This window comes from Accipiter gentilis, chromosome 28, assembly GCF_929443795.1.
Source record: "Accipiter gentilis chromosome 28, bAccGen1.1, whole genome shotgun sequence".
In the NCBI taxonomy this organism is placed as follows: Eukaryota; Metazoa; Chordata; class Aves; order Accipitriformes; family Accipitridae; genus Astur; species Astur gentilis.
The window spans coordinates 10,662,233-10,684,733 of NC_064907.1; the positions used below are offsets into that span (position 1 = coordinate 10,662,233).

The 22,501-nt window shown below is 36.7% G+C and overlaps 1 protein-coding gene across 2 annotated transcripts in view; it reads left to right on the plus strand.

Moving 5' to 3' along the window:
- ARID4B (AT-rich interaction domain 4B) overlaps positions 1 to 22,501 on the plus strand; it is a 93,677-nt gene that overhangs the window by 64,928 nt on the left and 6,248 nt on the right. Inside the window, exons 17-21 of one of the 2 annotated variants that reach the window (XM_049831538.1) lie at positions 6,770 to 7,018; positions 13,656 to 13,740; positions 14,592 to 14,784; positions 17,234 to 18,445; positions 20,320 to 20,430. In XM_049831538.1, the coding sequence (XP_049687495.1) occupies positions 6,770 to 7,018; positions 13,656 to 13,740; positions 14,592 to 14,784; positions 17,234 to 18,445; positions 20,320 to 20,430 (1,850 nt within the window). The remainder of the gene's footprint in view (positions 1 to 6,769; positions 7,019 to 13,655; positions 13,741 to 14,591; positions 14,785 to 17,233; positions 18,446 to 20,319; positions 20,431 to 22,501) is intronic. The other variant, XM_049831539.1, reaches the window with a different exon arrangement.

Consider the following 22,501-nt stretch of genomic DNA (forward strand, 5'->3'; position numbering starts at 1 on the left):
AGGCTGAAAGTGGTTCTCTTCCTTTCTTCGCTGGAGTGCCTGTTTCTTGCCTGCTTGTGTGTCTGTGAACACTGAGAATAGAGATTCAAAGGGAGCTTGCCCCTTGTTCTATACATGCTTTTCTTGTTGTTTCTGTGGCTAGTGGGAGATGCATGCGCTAGATACAGTGTCGTGCAGCTTCTAGTCGTAAAAACAGGCCAGAATGTGTTATATCTCATTGGTCTGTCCCAGAGGGATCTTTACAGAAATGGCTTTGTAAACCTGTCCTTTTCCCTAATGTACAAAAAAGTATTTGTTCTTGCCCAATGAATAAACAAGAAAGTTTAAAATCCTCCTTATTTTGAAGTTTCTGCTAACTTGATGTTGTGTAAATAACATCTTCAAATGTAACATTGCGTAGTTGGTGCAACTTTTCTTTGTAGCATCTAACAGTATCCGTTGGAACTATTCAAAGACTTGAGTCAAAAGCCAACAAATTGAGAACCAAGGGGCTTTTCTGCACAATGAACAATGTAGGCAGTTAAATGTGTTCCCAAGAGACTGAGGCCAGGAGCCTAGCAGAGTTTTTAAAAGGTGTGGCATTTTTAATATAAGCTAGTAAAATAAAAAGTAAGTCTTTAAAATTTTCATAGTAGATACAATTTGTGAACTGAAGTGTAGGTTAATTGCTAGTTAGCCAATACTAGTAAGAATTTTTTTTCTCAAATGATTAATTCAACTCCAAGGGGTTTTTGTTGGTTTTTTGTTTGTTTGTGGTTGTTGTGGTTTTGTTGGTTTGGTGGTTTTTTTTTAACACTTTGCTCTAAAGCACCTGGGACAGGCAACTGTCAGGAACTTTGTACTGAACTGAAAGATTATGTGCTCAAAATCCAGTTAATAATTTTTGCTTTCCAACAAAAATTTGCATCAGTCTTATATATTGGTAGTACTTGTATTTTGAGGTGACCAGGCAAAATTCTTTGAAGTAATCCCAGTTACAGTACAGAAAGATTGTAAGAGGTTTTGTTCATGTGTTTTCCTTCTTTTGGCTGAGGTGCTGCCTTAACCGTAACACCAGGAGGGGCTGCCATCTCTGGATCCTTACCCCCAGGCTGTTATTTTCAGTACTCGCAAATAGTTCTTGCTTAGTCTTCTGAAACTTACTGGATTTTTTGTTTTTTATTTTCTTGAACACTGCCTGCTTTTTTATTTCCTCCAAGGAATGCATGAACAAACGTTCTTAAAGAATACTTTAGAAACCAAAACACTTTTGGCTGTCTCATACTGATGGTTTAGGTCTTCATGGTATGGTTTTCTGGGAATTGGTACTGTCAATGACAGTATCAAAAGGAGAAAATGCTAAACCTCTTTGGCTAATAATCTTGAATGGAGTTAAACCATTCATTCACATGCAAGGGAAAAAAATCTTAATCTTAGAGCTGTTATATGTATTGTTACATGCAGTAATAGCATTTTCCCTCCTATAAGCAGTAGGAGAGAGCTAGGAGTAATAAAAGCAGTAGCTGAAAACTAGGTTAAGATGGGCATTGTTTCACATGGAGGGTTTTACTAGGTTTTATTACCCTTGTAGGGCAGGGTGACTACCTGCTGTGCCTGTGCTGGTGATGGCTTCTATTTGTACAAGCGTTAAATTTTCTGGAAACACTTGATGGGGATTTTCTGAAAGCCATTTACAACGGGATTATGTAATAGTCAAAGCTCCATTTCACATATGGGAGATAACAGATTGTTAGAGGCAATGTTTTCTTCAGTTCCTTATCTGTTAAAATGACATATCAAAGCTTTATGGTGGTGAATCTAAAATGGTAGCAGGAAGGTTAAAATGTTTTGGAATGAAGGAGATTTCATACAGAAGGCATATCTTCTAGCTTCTGGATTAGTTTTGAGAACTATATATTGAGAGAGTTTTCTTCAGTCTGATTTAGGTTTATATGGAATTGATTAGCTTGGGAGAAAGGAGAGAAATGTTGTGTTCATTGCACAGTTGGTGTGAACATCTGCTCTGAATCCTAGATTGTTGGTGTGTATGTAAAAAAGTAAATTTTTGAGAAGCGTACTTGGATAGTTTCATTTATAGGAACATATTTCTATGCTCTTATTTGTGATGTGTGTTCTGTTTATGTATTACAGCTGCTTTTGTATTGGAAAGGAAGTTTTTGTATAGTCATGTTTTCAGAAATGGAGTCTAATTGATTTTTTTTTTCTTTTCCTTAATAGAGAATATGCACTGATACATACATATATGTAAGGATTGCTTTTGGTACAGCAATAAGCCGCTAATGACACAACAATAAAGGGTAGAGTAGCAGTGTAAATGTACCAGTCCTGTGTGTGCATCACGTTGAATGGAAGGGAGGTGTCTTTGATGTGGAAAAAGTGGTTCTCATCACATTTTACATAGCTTCTGGTTACTACAAAGGTTATTAACAATGGTAGCTGTCACTGAGACTTAAGTGCATGGGTAACCCGTAAAACATTCATCAAACACTAGATGTTTTCAAGCTGAGTGTGAACCCGTGCTATAAAAATGAAAAGTGCTCTACTCCTCAGCCAGACTTCTGAACCATCCATTATCCTTTTGAGAAATGTTTCAAAATACTTTAAAAAAACCAAAACCAAAACAAAACAAAACTTGGCTGAATGATTAGAAGCAGTAACATGAGGTTCTTTCATTTGTCTTCTCCGTAGCAGTGGAAGGACACACTGGTTACAGAGTACATGCTTGCATGGTTGACGTGTAATGTACTACTCTCAGATGTGATTCAGATAAAGTTAGTGCCTTTCCCCTTCCCTCAGAATGATGGACCATACCTGCATTTATTCAGATTTTCCCTGTGTGTAGACAGAAGTCCTTGGAGCTTTTATTTTTAGGTTTTCTTTGCAACTTCAGAGGGAAAACGAATACTGGTGAATTTTTTTGGGTTCTGTTACTTTGTTTAATTAAAGATGAGATTCTAGTATCATGGCATAAGTACAGGTCTTAACGGCCTCTCTGCCTTAAAACTTAAGGGCGTCTTAATACAGCTGTGATTGACAAAATCAGAGTGTGAAGGAGACTCGACATCTTCCAGCTCTGTATTATGTGAAGTAGAGGTTAAGTAATGCTCTAGGATGAAAAAAGGGGAAAAAGAAGGGAAACAAAAATAGAAGCTAATTGCTAAACTTGAAGTGTCAATTTCACTGGAGTTTATTTCTGCTAGTGGTTCAATTAACTGTAATGACTTAATTGAACCAATAATTGAAATAATCTTGCTTCCTCAAGTTTTAGAATAACCCCTGAAAAAAAAAATCTTGCGTTTGCCATCTCACCTGCTGTGTGTGCCAGCATGGTGTGTCAGGGGAAATGTGTTGGAGTAAGGTTAGGTTTGCTGCAAAACAGGGATCCTAGGAGGCAGATTTCATGCTCTGTATCACATCCTGACTTATAGGTTTCACCCAGGCTTTGTGACAACGCTGTGTTTCGTGCCAGAGAATGTGGGTTGAGTAGTGGTGTAATAACATGTGGTATTTCATCTATTAACAACATCTATTCATTGATATACTTACCCTTATTATGGGCTCAGTGGTGTTAAATCTTTCTATTGACTGAGAATTACCTGCCCTATGTGTATTTTTGAACACTTGCAGTATTTTTAGCCTTTTAACAATTTCACAACGTCCTTTGGAACTAATGATAAGCAGTATTTGTATGATGTCAATGTTTTAATGGTTTTACTTTATTAACAAATATTTTTTTGCATTTTAATTCATTAATTTCCTGCTTCTGAAGGTTTGTGTTCCCATTCCGTGGGAGATGGGTTGAGGGTATTCTTTAGTCTGCAGTTGTAATTGGAAGTGCTTTCGAGTTCTCCTGACAAGCTTTCTGGTAGTACTTTGGTTTCTGGAACACAGTCACACTTGTATTGCTGTGTCTCTTGTACAGTGTGCCTGTGCATCTGCTGCTGCCTTGTTTCATCAGCTGCTGCTTGGGTTGTTCAATTTGTTGCAGCTTTGTGGCAAATATTGCTTGGTACTGTTTTTAAGTTGCTGTGGAGAGGCTTGTTTCTTTCCTTCTTCACACCGCCCTGCCCATAGGATTTTGGCTAAATAGTATTAAAGGAAATCCAGTGTTCTCCTGCATACATACATGGACAAATGAGGTTGTGACTGCACGCTGGATGGCTGCAACCACAATTTTCTCTTAAAAACCTCTGTTTCATGGCAGTCATGGCATCTCCTTCATCTGTACTGCTAGGTTTGAGCTTTTTACGGCCTTGTAAAACAGTCTCTTTTCTTCCTTGCAACCACTGGAATATGTTTTGGGTTGGTTTTTTTGTTGTTGTTGTTCCAGGAGCTATATGAGTATGCTGCTTTTTCTGCTCCAAAATGATGAATGTTCTTTGCTTTTGTTTGGTTTCCTAAAATCTCCAGCTTATGATTGCTAACCAAATCATTCCTTAGAACTCTTTTTAATTGCAGCCATCTCTGCTTCCATTTTGCTTTTGCTTCCTGACATTCCCTCCACCTACGTACAGTCTGCTCTTCACATCTACTTGACCATCCAAGTTACTCAACTTCACGCATCTCTTCTGGGGAAGCTCTGGTATTGTCATGGAGTCTTTGTAGAATATCTGTTGGGACACCAAGGAAGCCATAGGGTGATTAAGATGTGAGAGAATCCAAAACTTGTTCAGCTTCCAAAGAGGCACTGGCACCGTAATTGCCATTGTCTGGAAGATCCTGAATCTCCTTCATAGGCATGCTTTTCTTTGCAGACAGCATTCAAGGATTGTGCCATTAGTTCTTGGGGGGGGGGGTGGGGAAAATTCTGGCAAAATTTGGTTTGTTACAGTTTTGAAAAGTCTTGTTAGTAATGAGAAATCATGAGCTCATCTTGTTCTTGGAGCAGCGGTGCCTCTGTTCCTGATGCCAAGGTTTTTTAGCTTTTGTATCATAACAACTGTTAAGCTGAAATTAGCTGCGAGTTTTTATTTAGTGCAGCAGAGAGTATAATTTTAAAGCATTTAAATTACTGGTTGGTGTTTTTTGTTGTTAGCTGTGGAATTCTGTTCAGGAATTTTTCATCTGAGTCTTTGGGGATCTTTATTCATGATTTCTTTGGGAAGTGAGTTTTGCCATATGATATGTAGTGGAAATGAAGTGAGCTTTCAAAGCTCATTCATTTATCTTGCATTTTTAACTCTGGTATTAACCACTAGCAAAGTAGCCCACTGAAAGTATATAATAAATTGAAAATCTTGGCCTTCCAGAACAAAACTGTCGGGTCTGTGCTATCTATACCTGAATAGATGTGTTTTTTGTGATTTGATTTATTTAATACACCAACAAAGGGAATTTTTAGCATTTGTCTTGTGGTGTGCGCACATATATATATATATATATACACACATGTATTTATATATTTATGTGTGTGCATATATATATGTGGCAACACTAATTTCTGAAGTAATTTCATAAAATCAGTGCGGTTATGCTGCAGTTGAATTTAGCTTATCGTTCTAAATTCTCTTTTGCCAGCTAATTAGATAATAATACTGCAGTTTTACTTCTACAAAGAAGCATTTGAATAATTAAAATGCTATTTGATCCTTTCGCAGAGAGGAAGTAGCTTGGTTTATCTGAGTATTTTCTACTGAAAATTTCATGGAAAGATTTAGATTATTAATACAGACTTTTGTATTTGTGAGGTTAACTTAAATATTTGTGTGAATCAGACTTGGAGCGGCACTTATCTTTTCCTACCCAGTCTGTAATGCATCCAAACATACCTTTTCCATGTGTCAGGTTTTTTAAATTATTAGTGGTCTGTAGTTATTATGAATTTAGTAAGTGGCCCTAATCTGTTTTGTATTGCACAGAGTGTGGGATTAGAATAATGTGAGGGCCAATAATACTGTTCTGTAAAGCTATTTAAGATATTTTTTTTTCCCCCAGTAACTTTTTAGTGTAGTCTGCCTCTTTAAGCTGGTTGGAGGTAATTTTCAGAACACTGAGCATCCCATATAGCTGCCATTGACTGAGACTAGCAAGATTTGTGGGTTCTTAGTGTTTCTGAAAATTGGTCTAAAAGTCTAAAACTGTATTCCAAATTAGCTTACTTTTGAAAACGGTGAACACCTGCTTCTGTGTTTGTATAGTAATTAAATGCAAGTTTGGCTTATATTTAGAAGACTTTTAGCATAATTGGCAAGGAGTACCAAGGTCATCAATTAGCACAGGTTGCTTGATATGCTAAATAATTTTGCATAAAGGTGGTTTGGGGTTTTTTTTTTGGCTAAAATCAGGTTTTGGTTGCAGTCACTTCAAGGTGTTGAAATAAAGATTATTATAATAAAGCAAGGATTTTTGGGGGAAGCAAGTTTCAAGAAGCACTCGTAAAACTTGCAGGTTGAAAAATGGAATTTAGGGAACTTTCTATATGGAGAAGGATGAGTTTGAACTGAAAAAAAGGGTATTTAAACAAAGGGACTGCATGAAAGAATCATATAAAGATGAGTTTGAACATCTTCTGCTCATACAGATTTTTATGGATTTCTTTTTTTTTTCTTTTAGTCAAGTCATTTTTGCACCTTACAGTCACTGGATTTTGTGTGTATTGCTATATCCTATTTTGCTGATGTTACTCGGCCATAGTGCAGTTTCACATATTTGGAGCCTGCTGTTTCCCAGTCTCTAATGCATCCACGATATTTATCAATATATGTGGTTTGGAACTGAAAAGCTTATGAAGTATCTCATATTAACTCTACAATTTTTTAAACCTTTCAAGAGATGACACGAATAAGGAAGAAGATGAAGATGAAGAAGAAGCAGAGGAGGAGGAAGAGGAGGAGGAGGAGGAAGAAGACAACAATAACAATGAGGAAGAAGAGTTTGAATGCTATCCACCAGGCATGAAAGTCCAAGTGCGGTATGGACGAGGGAAAAATCAAAAAATGTATGAAGCTAGTATTAAAGATTCTGACATCGAAGGTGGAGAAGTCCTTTACTTGGTGCACTACTGTGGATGGAACGTGAGGTAACTTGAGTTTTAGTTAGTGATTACTTCTTGAATTACTTCTAAAATACCCTTGTGTATTTTAAAAACTAAATGAATAGACATCTGGAGTCCTAAACTTTCAGTGTTGGTTTTCTGTGAAGGTCATTGTACTGTATGAAACTATTAGATTTTTAACACTATATAAATGCAGTACTCTAGTTACTTAGAAAATCATCTTAAAATGACTTGTTCAAAGAAGGCTTCTTTCATTCCCCATCTTATTTTTAGATCTCTCCATACAACAAGTGACAGCCTACTCTTTCATAAATTCATCCTCTGGTTCTCTTAAGCCAATTTTATCTCATACAATATTTGAATAGTGCACTTAGCTGAGTCTGTATACACACTCTTCTCAGCAAAGCAAAGAGTATGCTAGCAGTATGGTATTTAACAAGAGAAGTACAAGATTCTTAGTGGCAAATTAGTGTGCAGCAAATAATTGCATTTCATTCAGATCTGATTTCCACCCCTCCCCACCTCTCCTTCCCCTGTGGCTGCCTCAAGCTTCCAAACAAGACTCTTCTTAGCCTAGTGGCTTCTTATGCTTTTCTTAATATATGCAGGATTATATGCTTTTTATTGTCTCTAATAGAGCATTAGTAGAAATAAGTTGAAGTATAAATATATTTTTGCCATTTTGGACTGTTTTTTTGCCATTTAAAATCTGAAGCAACTTTGAAAACAGTAGAGAAGACTAAAGCTTCTGAGTGGCTTTTAAGCCAATTACTGAGTCTCCTGCTTTTTTCCTCAGTTTCAGTGTATCTGCTTATTGTCCTCAGCTGTCATCTTTTAAACTTTGTTACTGTATTTATAGATCTTTAAAAAAAACTAGCCTGAAGCAAATCTGCTCAACTTTTTATTTACTTATTTTTCCTCTTCTGGAAAATCCGAGGCTCTTGTGACCTTCTGTCATCTGGACTTTGATTACCATCCTACCTCTGACCAAGAGGGCAGGACAAATCTCATTTATTCAGTGCTAGCAAGATCTGCTAGCAAAGGTCACAATTACAGAAGCATGATACTTCTCTCCCTCCCTTGAATATATCTCTTTGCATCTGGGCCTGGTGATTTCCAGGACCACCTAAGCCACTGCTGAGGAGGAACATCTCAATATTGCCAGTTTTGATATCGATCTTTTGTAGGATTTTGATCTACATATATATTGATCTGCAGGAATATGATCTTTCACGTAAACTGTCTTCAGGCAACATTTGTAAGCATAGTTGGCTATGAAGTCAAGATATTAGGGGAGATGCAGCCTGTTCAAGTTGGAATTTGGAATGTGACTAGGGTTTCGATCATTATTGGGGAGGACTTCCTTAGGAGTGTAAGTTATAGAAATTTGCATCCTACTCGCTGAGGATTACTGTGTACCCCTCCAAGAGTCTTCTTGCTTTTAAACTCTTTGTTTTGGAATTCACATGTAAACACAGAAGTTATTTTCCTTTTTGAGTAAATACTATGCTATTATACATGCTATGAGTTGAGATGATCAGAGTTTTATTTGAGCAATACCACTTTAAATCTGAAGAAATGAGAAGTCAAAAAAGAGCCTTCACCTTGGAGATCCTGGCACCCTGGTTCTTAAAGGAGAAATCAAGATTCTGTTTTTTGAACTCTGCCTTTTAAACAAATATGCGGATTGATATCAGAGGCATTATTTCTGTGACTAGGATATATTTGATAAGCATTTTTAGTAAACTTGCACTCATTTGAGAGGTGAGGGGAGTTGTTTAGTCTTTTTGGCAGCAGGACTTGCATTTATATTCTTACCTGGTGTTTCAAAAGAGCCCTCTGAAAGGGGCTGGGAGAGTAGGATTCTTCACTGAAAAACTTGACAGTGATTGGGTTTTAGCTATGGGACTGTGTGTGAACTCTGCTACTGTGGCTAATTTTTTTAATTCAAGTAAAATTACTTAAAAGTTTTGGATTTGACAGTAAGAGTGGGTAAGCCTGAGTTTAAGGCAGCATCTAAATGCTTTTGATATTTTAATATTGTGAAAACAAGTCACGTACGATGTAATAACTTGATTTGGCTCTTAGTCACAACTTGGAAAAATCACTGGTTTACTTGGATAGGTATCAATTCCCTCCTCTCCTTGACTTATTCATTGTAGTTTACTTTTAGTGTTTAGCAGTGACAAGTACTGTAACATTAGGTCATGGGATGTACCAAACTAGGATTTTCTAATCATCCAGGATTTTCTTAATTCTGTCATTGTCCTGCCTCTTCAGGTTGACTTTCCTGTTTCCCCTTTTGGTCAGTATGCTATTTAATGGCCTGTTCTTCAAATCTATAAGTCTGAGCAGGAATCCTAAATAACTACTAATACTTCTTACCACAAGGTAACTTCAGTATCGGTCTGGGATTCAGAATAATTGTGTGTGTGTGTGTGTGTGTGCATGCGTGTGCACATGCTTTGGGGTGCTTGGAATGGAATTTGGTAGACTTGGTTTCATCTTTGTTAATTATTTTTTTTTAAAGTCTCTGGAACCAGTGACACTAATCACTGTGGAATTTATTTTTTTTTAATAGAAAATACAGAAATGGAATATAGCTTAACAGCATCATACAGATGCACTACTTTATGCTAAAGGATCTTGTTGGCTCCTGAGATTCAGGTGATATGTATCTCTGATAAAGGTAAACAACTGTAGTGTTCAGTGGAGCCTGACTTGTAGTGAAAGGGAATGGTAAAAATCTCTACCCTGTTAGAGAGAACTGCTTATGTTACCACATGTTAGCCAGAAAAAGCCTATGAGAGAAACTATTTTTTCTAACAGGCCAGTCATGTTCTGAATTATGTATGCTTTATATGGAACTAAAACTTCCCTGGGGCCTACAGTGCCAGTTCCTTCTGTCATAATTTTAATTTTCAGCTGCCAGTGCAAAGAAAATTTCATTGTATAAGTGTTTGAGTTTAATTTCTTCTGCAGTATGTTCCCAGTAATTAAAGGCAGAGGGTTTATATTCAAAAAGAGTTTAGGTTGTTTTAACTCCGTGTGTTGTATGGTATAATATCACAAGACATGCTATTCTTGAATGTTTCAAGTGTTTAAAACTAAGACTTACTACTTTCGACACTTCTTTCCTTCAGAAGTCTGAATGTGAAAGTGCTAATTTCTGTCTTGATTTGTTGAAGCATTAATAATAATATACAAATTTTGTACTTAACAGTCAACCACTCAAATTAAAGGAACATTTGTAGCCAAATTTCAGGTTCTTGAGAGTAGTGTATGTCAAGGGCAGGAGAATTACTAAAATAAAATAAAAAAATCAGAGTCCTCATCTAATATTCCAGTATTTGGTTATAAGACTAAATCTCCTTTCTTTGATCATAGCCAGAAAGAACACTTGATTCTTCCTTGTTAGCAGATACAGACAGTATACTGGAACTTTTCAGTGAATTGGCCAAGGCTTGCTAGTTCCTTGAGGTCACTTGTCTTCCTGAGAAAGTGGTACGTTTGCTAGTATAAATCTAGAGGCTGGAAAAGTACACTTTCTTCCTTGTTTACCCGCTAGCACTTCTGTGGAGGATCAACTATGCAACCTGTGAGAATGTGTTGTGGTTTATTTTAGCTTGCAATCAGTGCATATGGATGTAATAGAATTAGTACATACTTTTATGCAAAGAGCCAGTTATTTTTTCTGCTATATAGCTATTCATTTCATTATTCCCTTTTTCCTTTTTATTCCTTCCTTCCAGTTCAAACCCACCTTTCTGGCAGGCATTCATTTTAACCAGTAAGGCAGAAAAGATTCATTCCTTACTGGCTCATCTTTGTCTTCATTTTGGTAAGGCAAAGGGGATGTTTCTTCTGAAGGCATTCCAAGTTTTCATATGAAACCTTATTTAAAAATAAGTAAATAATAATTTCTTACAAATCCCTCCTCTTGGTTCTCAAACAAGTCTGTGCAAACTCTTCTAGGAACATCTCCCCATCTTACCTCCTTCATCTCCACACCCAGCTGCTCACTTTAGGGAGTTGAGATAAGCAAGTGTGGAAGATGGCACTGCAGTAAAACAACCCAGGTCTTCTGGAAGCACATACTTCTTGTAATGAGAGCTGAAGACCTTCTTTCATAATGTTTTTGGTTTTCTTTTGTTTTGTGAACAGGCTGTCTAAAGCAAGATTAGAGATGAAGTAAGTTTTCCTATTTTAATAAGGTGCAGTTCTTATAAAGAAAGGCTCTAGTACAGGTCACACACACGGTTCAGATGCAGCTTGGCATGTGGTGCGCTGTACAGCTTTCAGAGTGCTTCTCTGTCATGCAGTAGAGGAGAATGTAATTTAGGGTCAGGTTGTCAGCTGTGACTTGGAATGTATCTGTTTTGCAGGATCTGTTTCAGCCTGGGGTCCAGTGGTCACAGGTTTAGGCAAAATAAATGTGTCTGATGTGTGAGTAGTGAAAAGAGCTGTGCCATGCAAAGGTGTGAAGCGTGGGGATCTGATTCCCTGGAGAATATTCAAGACTTCTGTGATGCTGGGCCTCCTTCCAGGGTCTGACTGCTGTTCTAGGTGCAGTCAGGAGTAGAGCAGGATATGCTCCTGCCAGGAACTCTGTCACGCGTAGGTTTTCAATTTGTGCTCCTTGAGATGAGGAGTTGTGACCGCTGCTTCTAGTATGTAACATTTAAGACCTTGTGGTATCTACACATACTCTCTTAAGATCCTGTACTTCCTCTCTCCTTTGCTTCAGTATGCCCTCTAGTCTATCAGCTGTTGCCCCAACAGGCACTGCCATTACCTTGAGTCATGGATAGTGTGTGCAGTGCGCAGACTTTGAATAGGAGGAAGATTGTTTTCTTATTGGAAATGCATAGAATGAGAGAATACAAATTCTGTATTATAGCAACATGGTTGAGGCAGAAGGGACACTGTCAGAATAATCACTTTTCACCCTGTATTTGTCCAGTCCTAGTGCTGTTTTCCTGCATGGATTTAGACCTAATGAAATACTCTTACATTTATGTGGGTTGCAAAGTCCATTTAGCAGTCTACTTAGTGAAATTCCTTCTAGAAAGCATGTCTTTGACTTGAAGAAAGATTACTTCAAATAGGGTTTCCCACAGTCTCACAGAATATGGGACTTTTCGATACTGGAAATTACTCTGCAGAGTTGTATTTCAGTTCTGGGGAGAAATCTGAGCCTGTTCACCTACATGTTACCTGATAATAGTACAATTACAGCTTGTATCTGCAGCAGTATAGGTGATCTTGTTATGTTGTAGTCTGCATGGTCTGCTGCTAGATTTTGTGATTTTTATTGTCACATGGGGGGGGAAAAAACCCAAGAAATTGTTTTGGAAAACTGTATTATTATGTGAAATTTAAGTTAATAAAACACAGTATTTAGCTTCTGGAATTCCTTGCATAGATCTTAACTTAGAGGATACAGGAAAGCAAGTTGGAAACTTGCATATTTTTCTCTAATCCTTTTAAATTTATATGTCAATATTGTAGATGAAATTGGCAGTAGTTGCAAAGAAGCTAAATTGGGACTGTATCAGCAGTTGTTGAATATATAAAAATGGTAATCATGTGAGGCCAGCTGGAAAGCCAGCATGGTCATGAGTGCATTGTGCTTGGCTCCATCTTGTATTAGTTCTCTGCGTGTGTGTGGTTTGGGATTTTTTGTTGGTTTCTTTTGTTGTTTTTGTTTGTCTTTTTTTTGCTTGGTGGTTGTTTTTTTTAAAGTTGGTTTCTTCCCATCTGTTTTCATGTTTACCTAGGGGGATCAGAATTTATGTGGCTGTACCTTGAGACAAAAGTTAATACATACTAATTTTTAACTGACCTATTTCTTATTCAGATGGTTCTTGAATTCACAGCTGAAGTAGGACAGCATATTATCCTTATTGGGAGAAAAAAAAAATTGTTTGAATTAATTCTTGAGATTTTTCAGAAATATACAATGAAACTGGCAAGTACAGTACCCTAGTTACAGTATAGTCTCACTAATAATGTACTTCTCTGGTCTTGGATTTGTATTTAACAGGTCCAGCCTTAGAGAATAAGGCACCTGTTGTTAATATCTTGGTGCTATTTAGAATGTTTTTGTCTAGTATCATTCTGATATAAAATGGAAACCTTTAACTGAAAACAAATTGAAAAGTGTTAGTGCTAAGTTAGTGACTCAAAAGTTAGTGACTCCTAAGTGTTAGTCACTTCAGATACCACTTTGCAGACACTCAGTCTCAAAAGAGTTTATATTTGTTAACTGGTCACATTTTATGTAGTTGTAAATTTATTTTATTGTTAAGGTTTTACAGTATGTAAATTCTTGAGGATCCATACAGAATTATCATTCTGGTAGTTTTCTTTTACCTGTATATGTGGATTTCTTACTGTTCAGTGCAGACTAGAAAAATAGAAACTTTCACTCTTACCCATCAGTGTAAAATAACTTCGTCCTGTATGTCCCAGCATATGAAGAATTGAACCTTCTGCTGAAACTTCACATACTGAAAAGTACACAAATAACTTCTTTATTCAAATTCCAATTCAGTTTTTATATGGCTAATAATTTTCTTTTTCCTCCATTAATTTCTCTTATGACGTCATGATTATCTGCTTAAAACCATAAATGTGTGCAATTTTTTCTTGCTTTTAGGTATGATGAATGGATAAAGGCAGACAAGATAGTGAGACCAGCTGATAAAAATGTACCAAAAATTAAGCATCGAAAGAAAATAAAGGTAGTTTCTCTCCCTTTTTCTTCTTTCTCCCCCCCCCCCCCCCCGTTTTGATTGGCCTACAAATGCTTGATGGTAAAAGCAACTCCTAGCCTTCTCAAAACTAAAACTTTTTTCATCAGGGTTTTTTTTTTTCCACTTTGGGGTGGGGAGGGGAAGTTTCTCTTTCCTGCTTTCCTATATTTTTTAATTAAATTAATGTACACATATATTGAAAATAAATGAGAGGGATCCATTTTATCATCAGTGGGGGGGACCCAGCTCTGGGTGGTGAGATTTGGGAGCTCCCTCTGCTGATTCTGGAGAGCAAACCAATGACTACTCCATATGTATGTAACTATCATTTTATTTCATAGCATTTCTTTCAAAATTCATTCTTCTAAAACCAATATTTAGGCTTAGGTTATGATATATTCCTTGGGCAGTGGGATGCAAGGAAGCTTTTCCTTCTGTCACAGATGTCAGCGCTCCCTCCTGCCCCCCCTGCCCCACAGCACTTTGGCACCTCTGGAACCTGAGTTTTGTTCTAGAACTCCCTGTTCTTTGTATGACAGAGCAGGGTGCTGTAGCCCTGCCCTGGCACTGCCAAGCCAAGCCTGGCACCCTGTGGTGCCACTGCTCCTAGAGTGCTGGCTGTGTTTTCTTTCCTGTTTGTTTAGTGCTGACAAAGTTCCTGTCTTCAGTAGAAATGTCTTGGCATGGGCCATAGAAAGGTATTTGTAATCTTTAAACGAACAGGAAAGCTTTCCTTTTCGGGTTAAATGTTTAAGATAACTGTAAGCATTGCTTAAGTGTAATCTGTGTTAAGATGTATGCTCAAATGAGAAGAGTTTTGAATCTTTTCTTTCACATAGAATAAAACTGACAAAGAGAAGGAAGAGAAGTATTCTCCTAAAAACTGTAAATTGCGACGTTTGTCAAAACCACCTTTTCACACGAGCACATCACCAGAGACTGGGTCCAAACTTGACAGCGCTGAAGCCAAAAATAATGAACAAGCTCCAGTTAAATCAATAGAAATTACTTCTATCATTAATGGGCTACAAGGTATTGTACTTAAACTTCTTCTAATTCAGTAAATGGCCTTTAAACAGTAGTAAATGACAATGTCGAACAACTGATGCAACTGTACACTTGAGTCTGTCTGGCTAATTATAACACCATCTCCAGAAATAACCCTTGAACAAAAGCAATATTCACAGTTTCTGAAAACAGGTGTTGTGGATTCAATGTATGTTAACGGTCTTAAGAATTATGTCCTTTGCTTTGCCATCCTTTTTTTGTTTGATAAACAGCAAAGCATTTTTACTTCCCATGTTATTTCTGAATTTTTAATTTTTCATTTATGTAACTTTCAGGACCCATGATTTTTTTTTTCTTTGAAAAACAGAATTAATAAAGCTAGGTTTCCTATTAGCTCGTGTGTTGTTCCTAACATTGTTATCCCCTACCCACACATTTACAGCAGCATTATAATAACTAGTTGCTTCTCTTCATTGTTAGTTTAGTGCATGTCTTCAGAAGAAGAAATCCTATATGGTATAGGCAGTTTGGGTAACCACCAATATTTGTGAAAGTTGTATGAATTGAATAATCTTTCAGACTTATTCGAACCTGGATGACATTGGCCACTGGATTCCAAATTTGTAGGTAGAATAACAGTCAACATAATCTATTAAGCTTCGTTTCCTTAGGAAATGAGAAACAAAAAAGCAATTAGCAGTGATGATAATGACACTATTATTAGCGCTATAATTAATCTGTAATTAACTTCTGATTACAAAAGCACAATTCGACATACACCCTCTAATATTTTGGAAAGCTAAATGTTTTCCATATTACCTAATTAATTTCCAGAAATGCTCTTAACTGTATGCAATTTTTTTATAATTTAAGTCCACAGATTCATGCAGAGGATTAACTTTTTTTTTCCTGTTACTTGCAGGTTTTTGTTTTTAAATATGAAAGGCTCTAATGTTTTACTATTTCTTTTTCCTCCAATTTTAGAGCTGCTTGCTCAAAACTTTTTACAGGCGTTTTTGGGTTTTTTTGTTGTTTTTTTTTCCTAAACTGGAATGATTAATGCTATTGTATTCAACTTTCCTTTGAAGGGCACAGCAGAGTAAATAGGTTGAGAGGAAAACTTGTTGGACCTTATTTTTGGTTATTTCTTTAAATGTGGTGGTCTTGGCTTCTATTTCAAATGGCAAATTTCGATACCTCATATTGTAATAGTAGTGTAGTTTTGATCCTCTAAGGTATGCGAAAAGCAAGGTGTTAGAAGTCCATTTTAAGTGATAGAGTTCTTGGACCCTTAGACAAAAATGTTTATCATAAATGTTCAGTTAGAAAAAACCAAACAACACTGAAAGAAAGGGTTATGTAAACCTTGCTTTCAGATTGCATCTTAGAGTAGCATTTAAGATCCTGCCGATCTTAAAGCAAATAAACCAAGAGAAACACCTGAGGCAACATTTCTCAAGGTATTTTGTCCTGTACACCTCTTCTGTGTGTTAGTGTGCTTTTCTCTAAGTTTGTCATATTTCAGTAAACCTTTATTTAAAAAGTTAATTCAACCTTGATCGTTTCTGTGAATTTCATTGACAGTATTGCTTTTCTTCTCTGTCATTGGTTACGTTATCATCTTTTAAAAGGTGATGAGTTTTAGTGAGGAATTGGGAATCAATGTGAGGTAGGATGAGAAGAGTTAAACTAGCTATGCCAACAAAAATGGATGTTACAAATCAAGGTGTTACCCATACATTTGAGCCAATTATAATTGTTTTTCCTTGTATCCGTATCTTTTCCCATTGAATGGGCTTGTTGTTGATTCCTTTTCCATTATATCTTTGTTCTTCCTTTCTCAGTTTCTTTAGTCCTGACCCTGAATTTTCTTACTATTGTACTACACTCTCATTGTTCATATATTTTTCCAACTGCCTTTCATTATTGCTTTCACTGCCTCTTTCCAGGCTGGTCATCAGTTTGGTTTGTTAGAGATTACCCAGTGTCTTTGTTGTTGTTCTGTCCTTTTACTAGACTGTGGATTCTCCAGGGAAAATACTGTCTCTGTTGTGGGCTTTGGAAAAATGGCAGATAATGGTAGTATTTGTAACCCATAAGAAATATTCAGAGTCTCTGTTAAGCACATCTTTCAATTTCTGCTTTGGTTAATTATGCAGAAGTTTGTATTTTATAGATTGATGCACTCTATGCTTTCTCCACCTCTTGAGAAATTCCTGGAGATGTACTGTTTAATACAGAATTTTCCTAGTTTCTAGTCTAGCCATTATACCTTCTAATGGAACAGGAAGTAAATTTTTGAAGTCTTCAGGAGGTTTCATTTAAAATACATACCACTAGAGATCCTGTAGCATCTGTTCATATTGTATCTGTACAGTTTTCTTTAGTTGTTTTTTTTAAGAATTCTTTGTAACCAGAATCAAGACAAACTTTCCCCCTTTTTTTTTTTCCCAATTTATTTATTTTTAATTAGCTTCTGAAAGTTCTGATGATAGTGAGCAGGAAGATGACCAAAGTGCCCCAAATGTACATGCTGATGGCAAAGAGGAATCTCAACATGAAGCTGTAAGTCAAGATAAAAACGAACTCTGTCTAAAAGAAGAACAGAACAGTTCATCCCTCCCAGAAGAAACTAAAGCTCTGACAGATGTAGTAGTGCCCAAGCTGGGATCCAAGTCTCCTGAAAGATTGCGAAAAGAGATGGAAGAGTTATCTGGAGATACTGACTCCGATGGAGAAGATGAAGCCACAAAGAAGAGAAAGGATGTAAAAAAGGAGGTAGTGGATAAAACAGCAAAACCACAGGTAAAACGTGGTAAACGAAGACACTGTGTTGCAGAGGAATCTTTAAAGACTGTGTCGCCTAATAGAAAGGATGAGAAGTCCAAAAACAAAGACTCCCTTAGTTTAGAAAACAGCAGTAACAGCTCCTCGGATGAAGATGAGGAAGACAAATCTAAACTGAAAATCACTCCAACTAAAAAGTACAATGGACTAGAAGAGAAAAGAAAGTCTTTACGGACAAGTACTTTCTACTCAGGATTTTCTGAAGTGGGAGAGAAAAGAATAAAGCTTCTAAATAACTCTGATGAAAGACTTCAGAACACCAGAGCAAAGGATCGGAAAGATGTCTGGTCAAGTATTCAGGGACAATGGCCGAAGAAAACGCTGAAGGAACTGTTCTCGGACTCTGACACTGAAGCTGCTGCCTCCCCTCCACACGCTGCACCTGAGGATGCTGCAGCAGAGGAGCAGCTTCAGACTCTTGCAGAAGAAGACATTTCTTTGCCTAGCTCTGAACTTGAAAAATCTTTGCCAGCTAGTGTGGACGTTAAACCTGTTGAGGAGAAAACGACTGAAGTGGGTGAAAAGAAAGTTGAATTCCCAAGCAGTGGCAGTAATTCAGTGCTAAATACTCCTCCTACAACTCCTGAATCGCCTTCGTCTGTAACCGTAACAGAGTCCAGTAGACATCAGTCCAGTGTCACTGTCTCTGAGAGGCTGCCACCAAATCAAGAAGAGATACGAAGCATTAAAAGTGAAACAGATAGCACAATAGAGGTGGACAGTGTTGCAGGGGAGCTGCAAGACCTCCAGTCTGAAGGAAATATTTCTCCAACAGGTTTTGATGCCAGCGTCAGCTCCAGCAGTAGTAATCAACCAGAGCCAGAGCATACTGAAAAAGGTAAAGGAAAGGGTAAACAGAGCTGTCTTCAACTTTACCAGCTCTCATTTTAGCATTGCTGATGTATTTTCATTCTGTTATGGTTACACTGCTGGAAAATTAGTTATTGAAGGAAGTAGTAGCCTGCTGTCCACTTCAAATGTGTGGAAATGGTATAATCATCTAGTGAATAAAATACAGTCTGCCAGGAAGTTTCTTGGCCTTTCATTAGGAATTGTGACGGTTTCAGTGAGGAATAAAGTATATAAGAATAAAGTTTATACCTGACCTGGCAAGAAAAGCCCAGAGCAAACTGTAATACATTGTATAGGGAAAGACAGATAGATTTTGAGTACATTGCTACAAGTAGAAGATACTGTTTCTTACATAAAATTTTAATTCTCCAAGTTGTTTATTTGGGGGGAGAAAGTGCCAATTATTGCATGCTTAGGCAACCATTTCAAACTTGCATCTTAGGAAATTAATGTTTTAAAAAAATACAAGCCAAGCTGATAACAAACATTGACTTTATTAGCTACGTTTCACTTTCAGATGTGATTTTGCAGATTGAAGTTCCTATTCTGAGACCACTAGAGCATAGGGGATAATAAACACTGCAAACACCTGTGCCTGTGATGTCAGTGTACTGCTGTCTGCTTTTTAACTGTTTGCAAGGCTGGATCCAAAAGCTTTTTTGTGAAAGTCACTGGTTCTTTTACAGTTCCATCAAAAGTACAGCTATTTTCACTGTGTTGAAGTGCCTAAAAAATTATTAATACAAAGGAAAAAAAATACATGTCTGAATATAATCCTGAGATGACAGAAATGGTTTCTGCATCTCAACAGATTTCAGTTAATAATTAACTGAATTTTCTCAAAATGCCCTTAAGGTATGTTACCTTTATCATTCTGTTTGCATTATCATTTGAAAGAATGCAACAAAATGTGTTTCCCTAAACAAAGGAGAGAGTTTGGCAGAGGCGAATATGTAGCCCTCAATAAATATGCCTGTATTGCTTTGTTAATTATAGATGCATAAGTTTAGAACTTCATTTGTTTGCTTTTTTATTAAAAAGGAAATTATTGCCACATGAAAAAAAGTTTTACACTATTGCACACCATCACTTTTACATGCATACATGCATTAGGCTTGAACTTCCTCTCTGATTTTGTCAGCACGCTGCCTATTTTAGAAAATTAGGTTTCTTAATGTAAATGGTTTTGTTACAGGAGTAGTTTTCAGTCTAAGTCAGGTGGCTGTGGAACAATGTTTGAACAACTCTGAAAATTTGTTCTTTTAACAGTTGTACTAGAATATTTTTATCTTCTTTTTTACTTTTTCTTCTTCTTGTAGTCACAAATACCAGTAGTCTTTTTCCTTTGTTTTTTTGTTGCCTTGTTTTTTAACATTATTTAAAATTTTTTTTTTTATACTTTCAATTAATGTAATTACTGATCACAAGTGATAGTTTCATTTTTTTCTCACAGCTTCCAAGTGTGACAGGATTTTTGAACATTTTTCAGTAGTTTTTGATTAAGCTTTTCCAATAAATGTATTCTTATCTAATTTATAGTATTGAAAAAAATTAAAAATCCATGTGGTTCAAGAGAAATTCTGATGGTGCATACGGGAAGGTTACTTGCAGTCATCTTACATGTGTACTCTAACCAACAAACTTCGTCTGCCTTCCATCCTCCTTCACCTTCTCTTGTAAATATAAGTAGAAAGCTGAGGCGTAGTAAGGATAGGCAGGAACAGTTGCATTGTTGCCTACAAACTTTAAGCTCTGAAGTGTATTTTCTGAAGCAAACACACAGCACTGCAAGTATTTATTTAATTTGTTTGGGTTTTGTTTTTTGTTTGTTTGTTTGTTTTTTTCTTTCCCCAACTATAGTCTGTACAGGCCAAAAAAGACTTAAAGATGCTCAGGGAGGAGGAAGCTCCTCAAAAAAGCAGAAAAGAAGCCACAAAACATCTGTGAACAACAAAAAGAAGAGTAAAACTAGTAAGTACAGCAGCTCAGTGTGAAACAAATCTGTGAAGGTACTGTCTCATTTGTTTGAACGATTGTAGGAGATCAAGTCTGGAAATAAAAAATGTATTAGGACAAAATGTTCTCATCAGGGAGTTCTTAATACTGTTTAAATGAAGAAACTACTCTTGCTGAATGCCAAAGTGTTTTTATATGTCTTGTGTTATTTCTGGGCCTATTTCTAAGAGGTCCTTAATATTGTGTAACTCGGGAGAACTAAGAAAGCGAGTATTTCACACTTGGTAGAATCGGGATAGGAATCTGTGGCATGATAGCTGCATGTTTTAGAGGAAAGACTGGGACCTGGTTGAAATTATACTTTGTATTTTCTGCAACATGAGTTTTTGGAGGTTTCTATCTCTTCCAGTAGCAAATATGAGCATAATTCCACAAGAATATAGGCTCTATTTTTTTCCTGTATCATCTGTTACATCTTCAGTAAATAAGGCAGCTTTTGCAGCTTTTTTTGTAGTTGTAGAAGCTAATTGGAATAGAAACCACAGTACTGGGGAAGAGAAGTTTCATAAAAGCAGAGGTGTATTAAAGACACATGCACACATGTTCAGGAGACAGCTAGATCAATTACTGCCTCATCTCACTGTTAATAAAAAATGCCAGGGAACAGTCAGCTAGAAAGTGAAGCTAGGAGGATAGCTCTAAAAAATGCAGTTAAAGCAAGGATAGAAAGCATATGCTATGCCTTTTTTCTTCTCTCTTCCTCCTCCCTGCCACCTTTTCTTTCTTTTAACAGCTTTTAGTAAAAGTCTGTACATTCTGGTCTGGTATTTGCTTTCACCCCACCCATCCTTCATGTTCATTGATCTCCTTTTCACATTCTCTCATCTTTTTTCACTCCATTTCACTAATCTCCTCCTTGCATAATCCTTATTTCTTCCCTCACCCCAGGAATTAAAGTAACAAAACAAACTGAATTTTCAGAACTTAGACATGATTTTTAGCCTTGCCAATGTTCCCTTTGATTTGGTGAATTTATCCCTTTGATTTGGTGAATTTATCCCTTTTTCTCAACCTATGTCTTTGTAAGAATACAAGGACTTCAAAGCTAGAATTGTTTCTTGTACCACATACGGTTCTTGGTGTGTATGCGTTCTTTTTGTTGGACTTGAGGCACTGCTGTATGTAATAAGGGCAATAAATAGAAAAAAAGTGGAGTCAGTTGTGAGCAAAAAATTCTCATGAAATTCAGGTTTACCAGTTAAAGCTGCGTTTGTGGCAGCTCCAACTCTTTGCCTTTGCATTAAGCCAGTAGGCAACAGTAGCTCTGCAGCCAGCTGAGTTTTAGCTTACCACGTGTAACTTGGTGTTCAGTTTTTCCAATGTAGATCTCCAGGTCTTAAAGACCAGAAGAAAAAGAGACTTTCAGGGTTCATTTTGTCAACACCTAGGGCAGGTACAACTGAGGCATAAGTTTCTCTTGATTAATATTTACTGAACATGTTTTAAACAACAACTCTAATGATGGAGATTCTGCAGCTCCCCATGGCATTTTATTTCAGTGCTTCCCTAGACTTCTGCTGAATTAAAATCTCTTGCTGCTGCTTCCACCTCAGTTTTACTTTTGTAATACTAAACAAGCTTCATTCTTTCAATCATTATTCATAAATCATGTCTCTAGATTACTTTTTTTACTCTGCTTTGGATGATTAGAAAACTGTGTTCAGTTTAGTCCGTTGCTTTATAGTTAAAGTTTTTTTCAGTGTGAGGTGAGGTTCTTCTGTTTTGGGTCAGCCGAAGATGTTTTTTCTGCAATTAAAGAATTTGATCATCATGTCTGAGGATTTTTGTAGATGATGTCATGCAAATTCAATCATTGCTAGTTATTTTAACACAAAAAACCTAAAATAAATAAAGGTGACATAAGGCTAAGAAAAAGGCCAATTGTTCACTCTCATTTCTGCTACATGTCCTAGGAGTACAGTGAGAAGTGTTAGCTCTAAAACGCAATAGAGGTTAGTATATATTGAATGCTGTATTAGAAATAAATATTAAAAAAAAGACAAACAGGAGATAGGACATAACAATC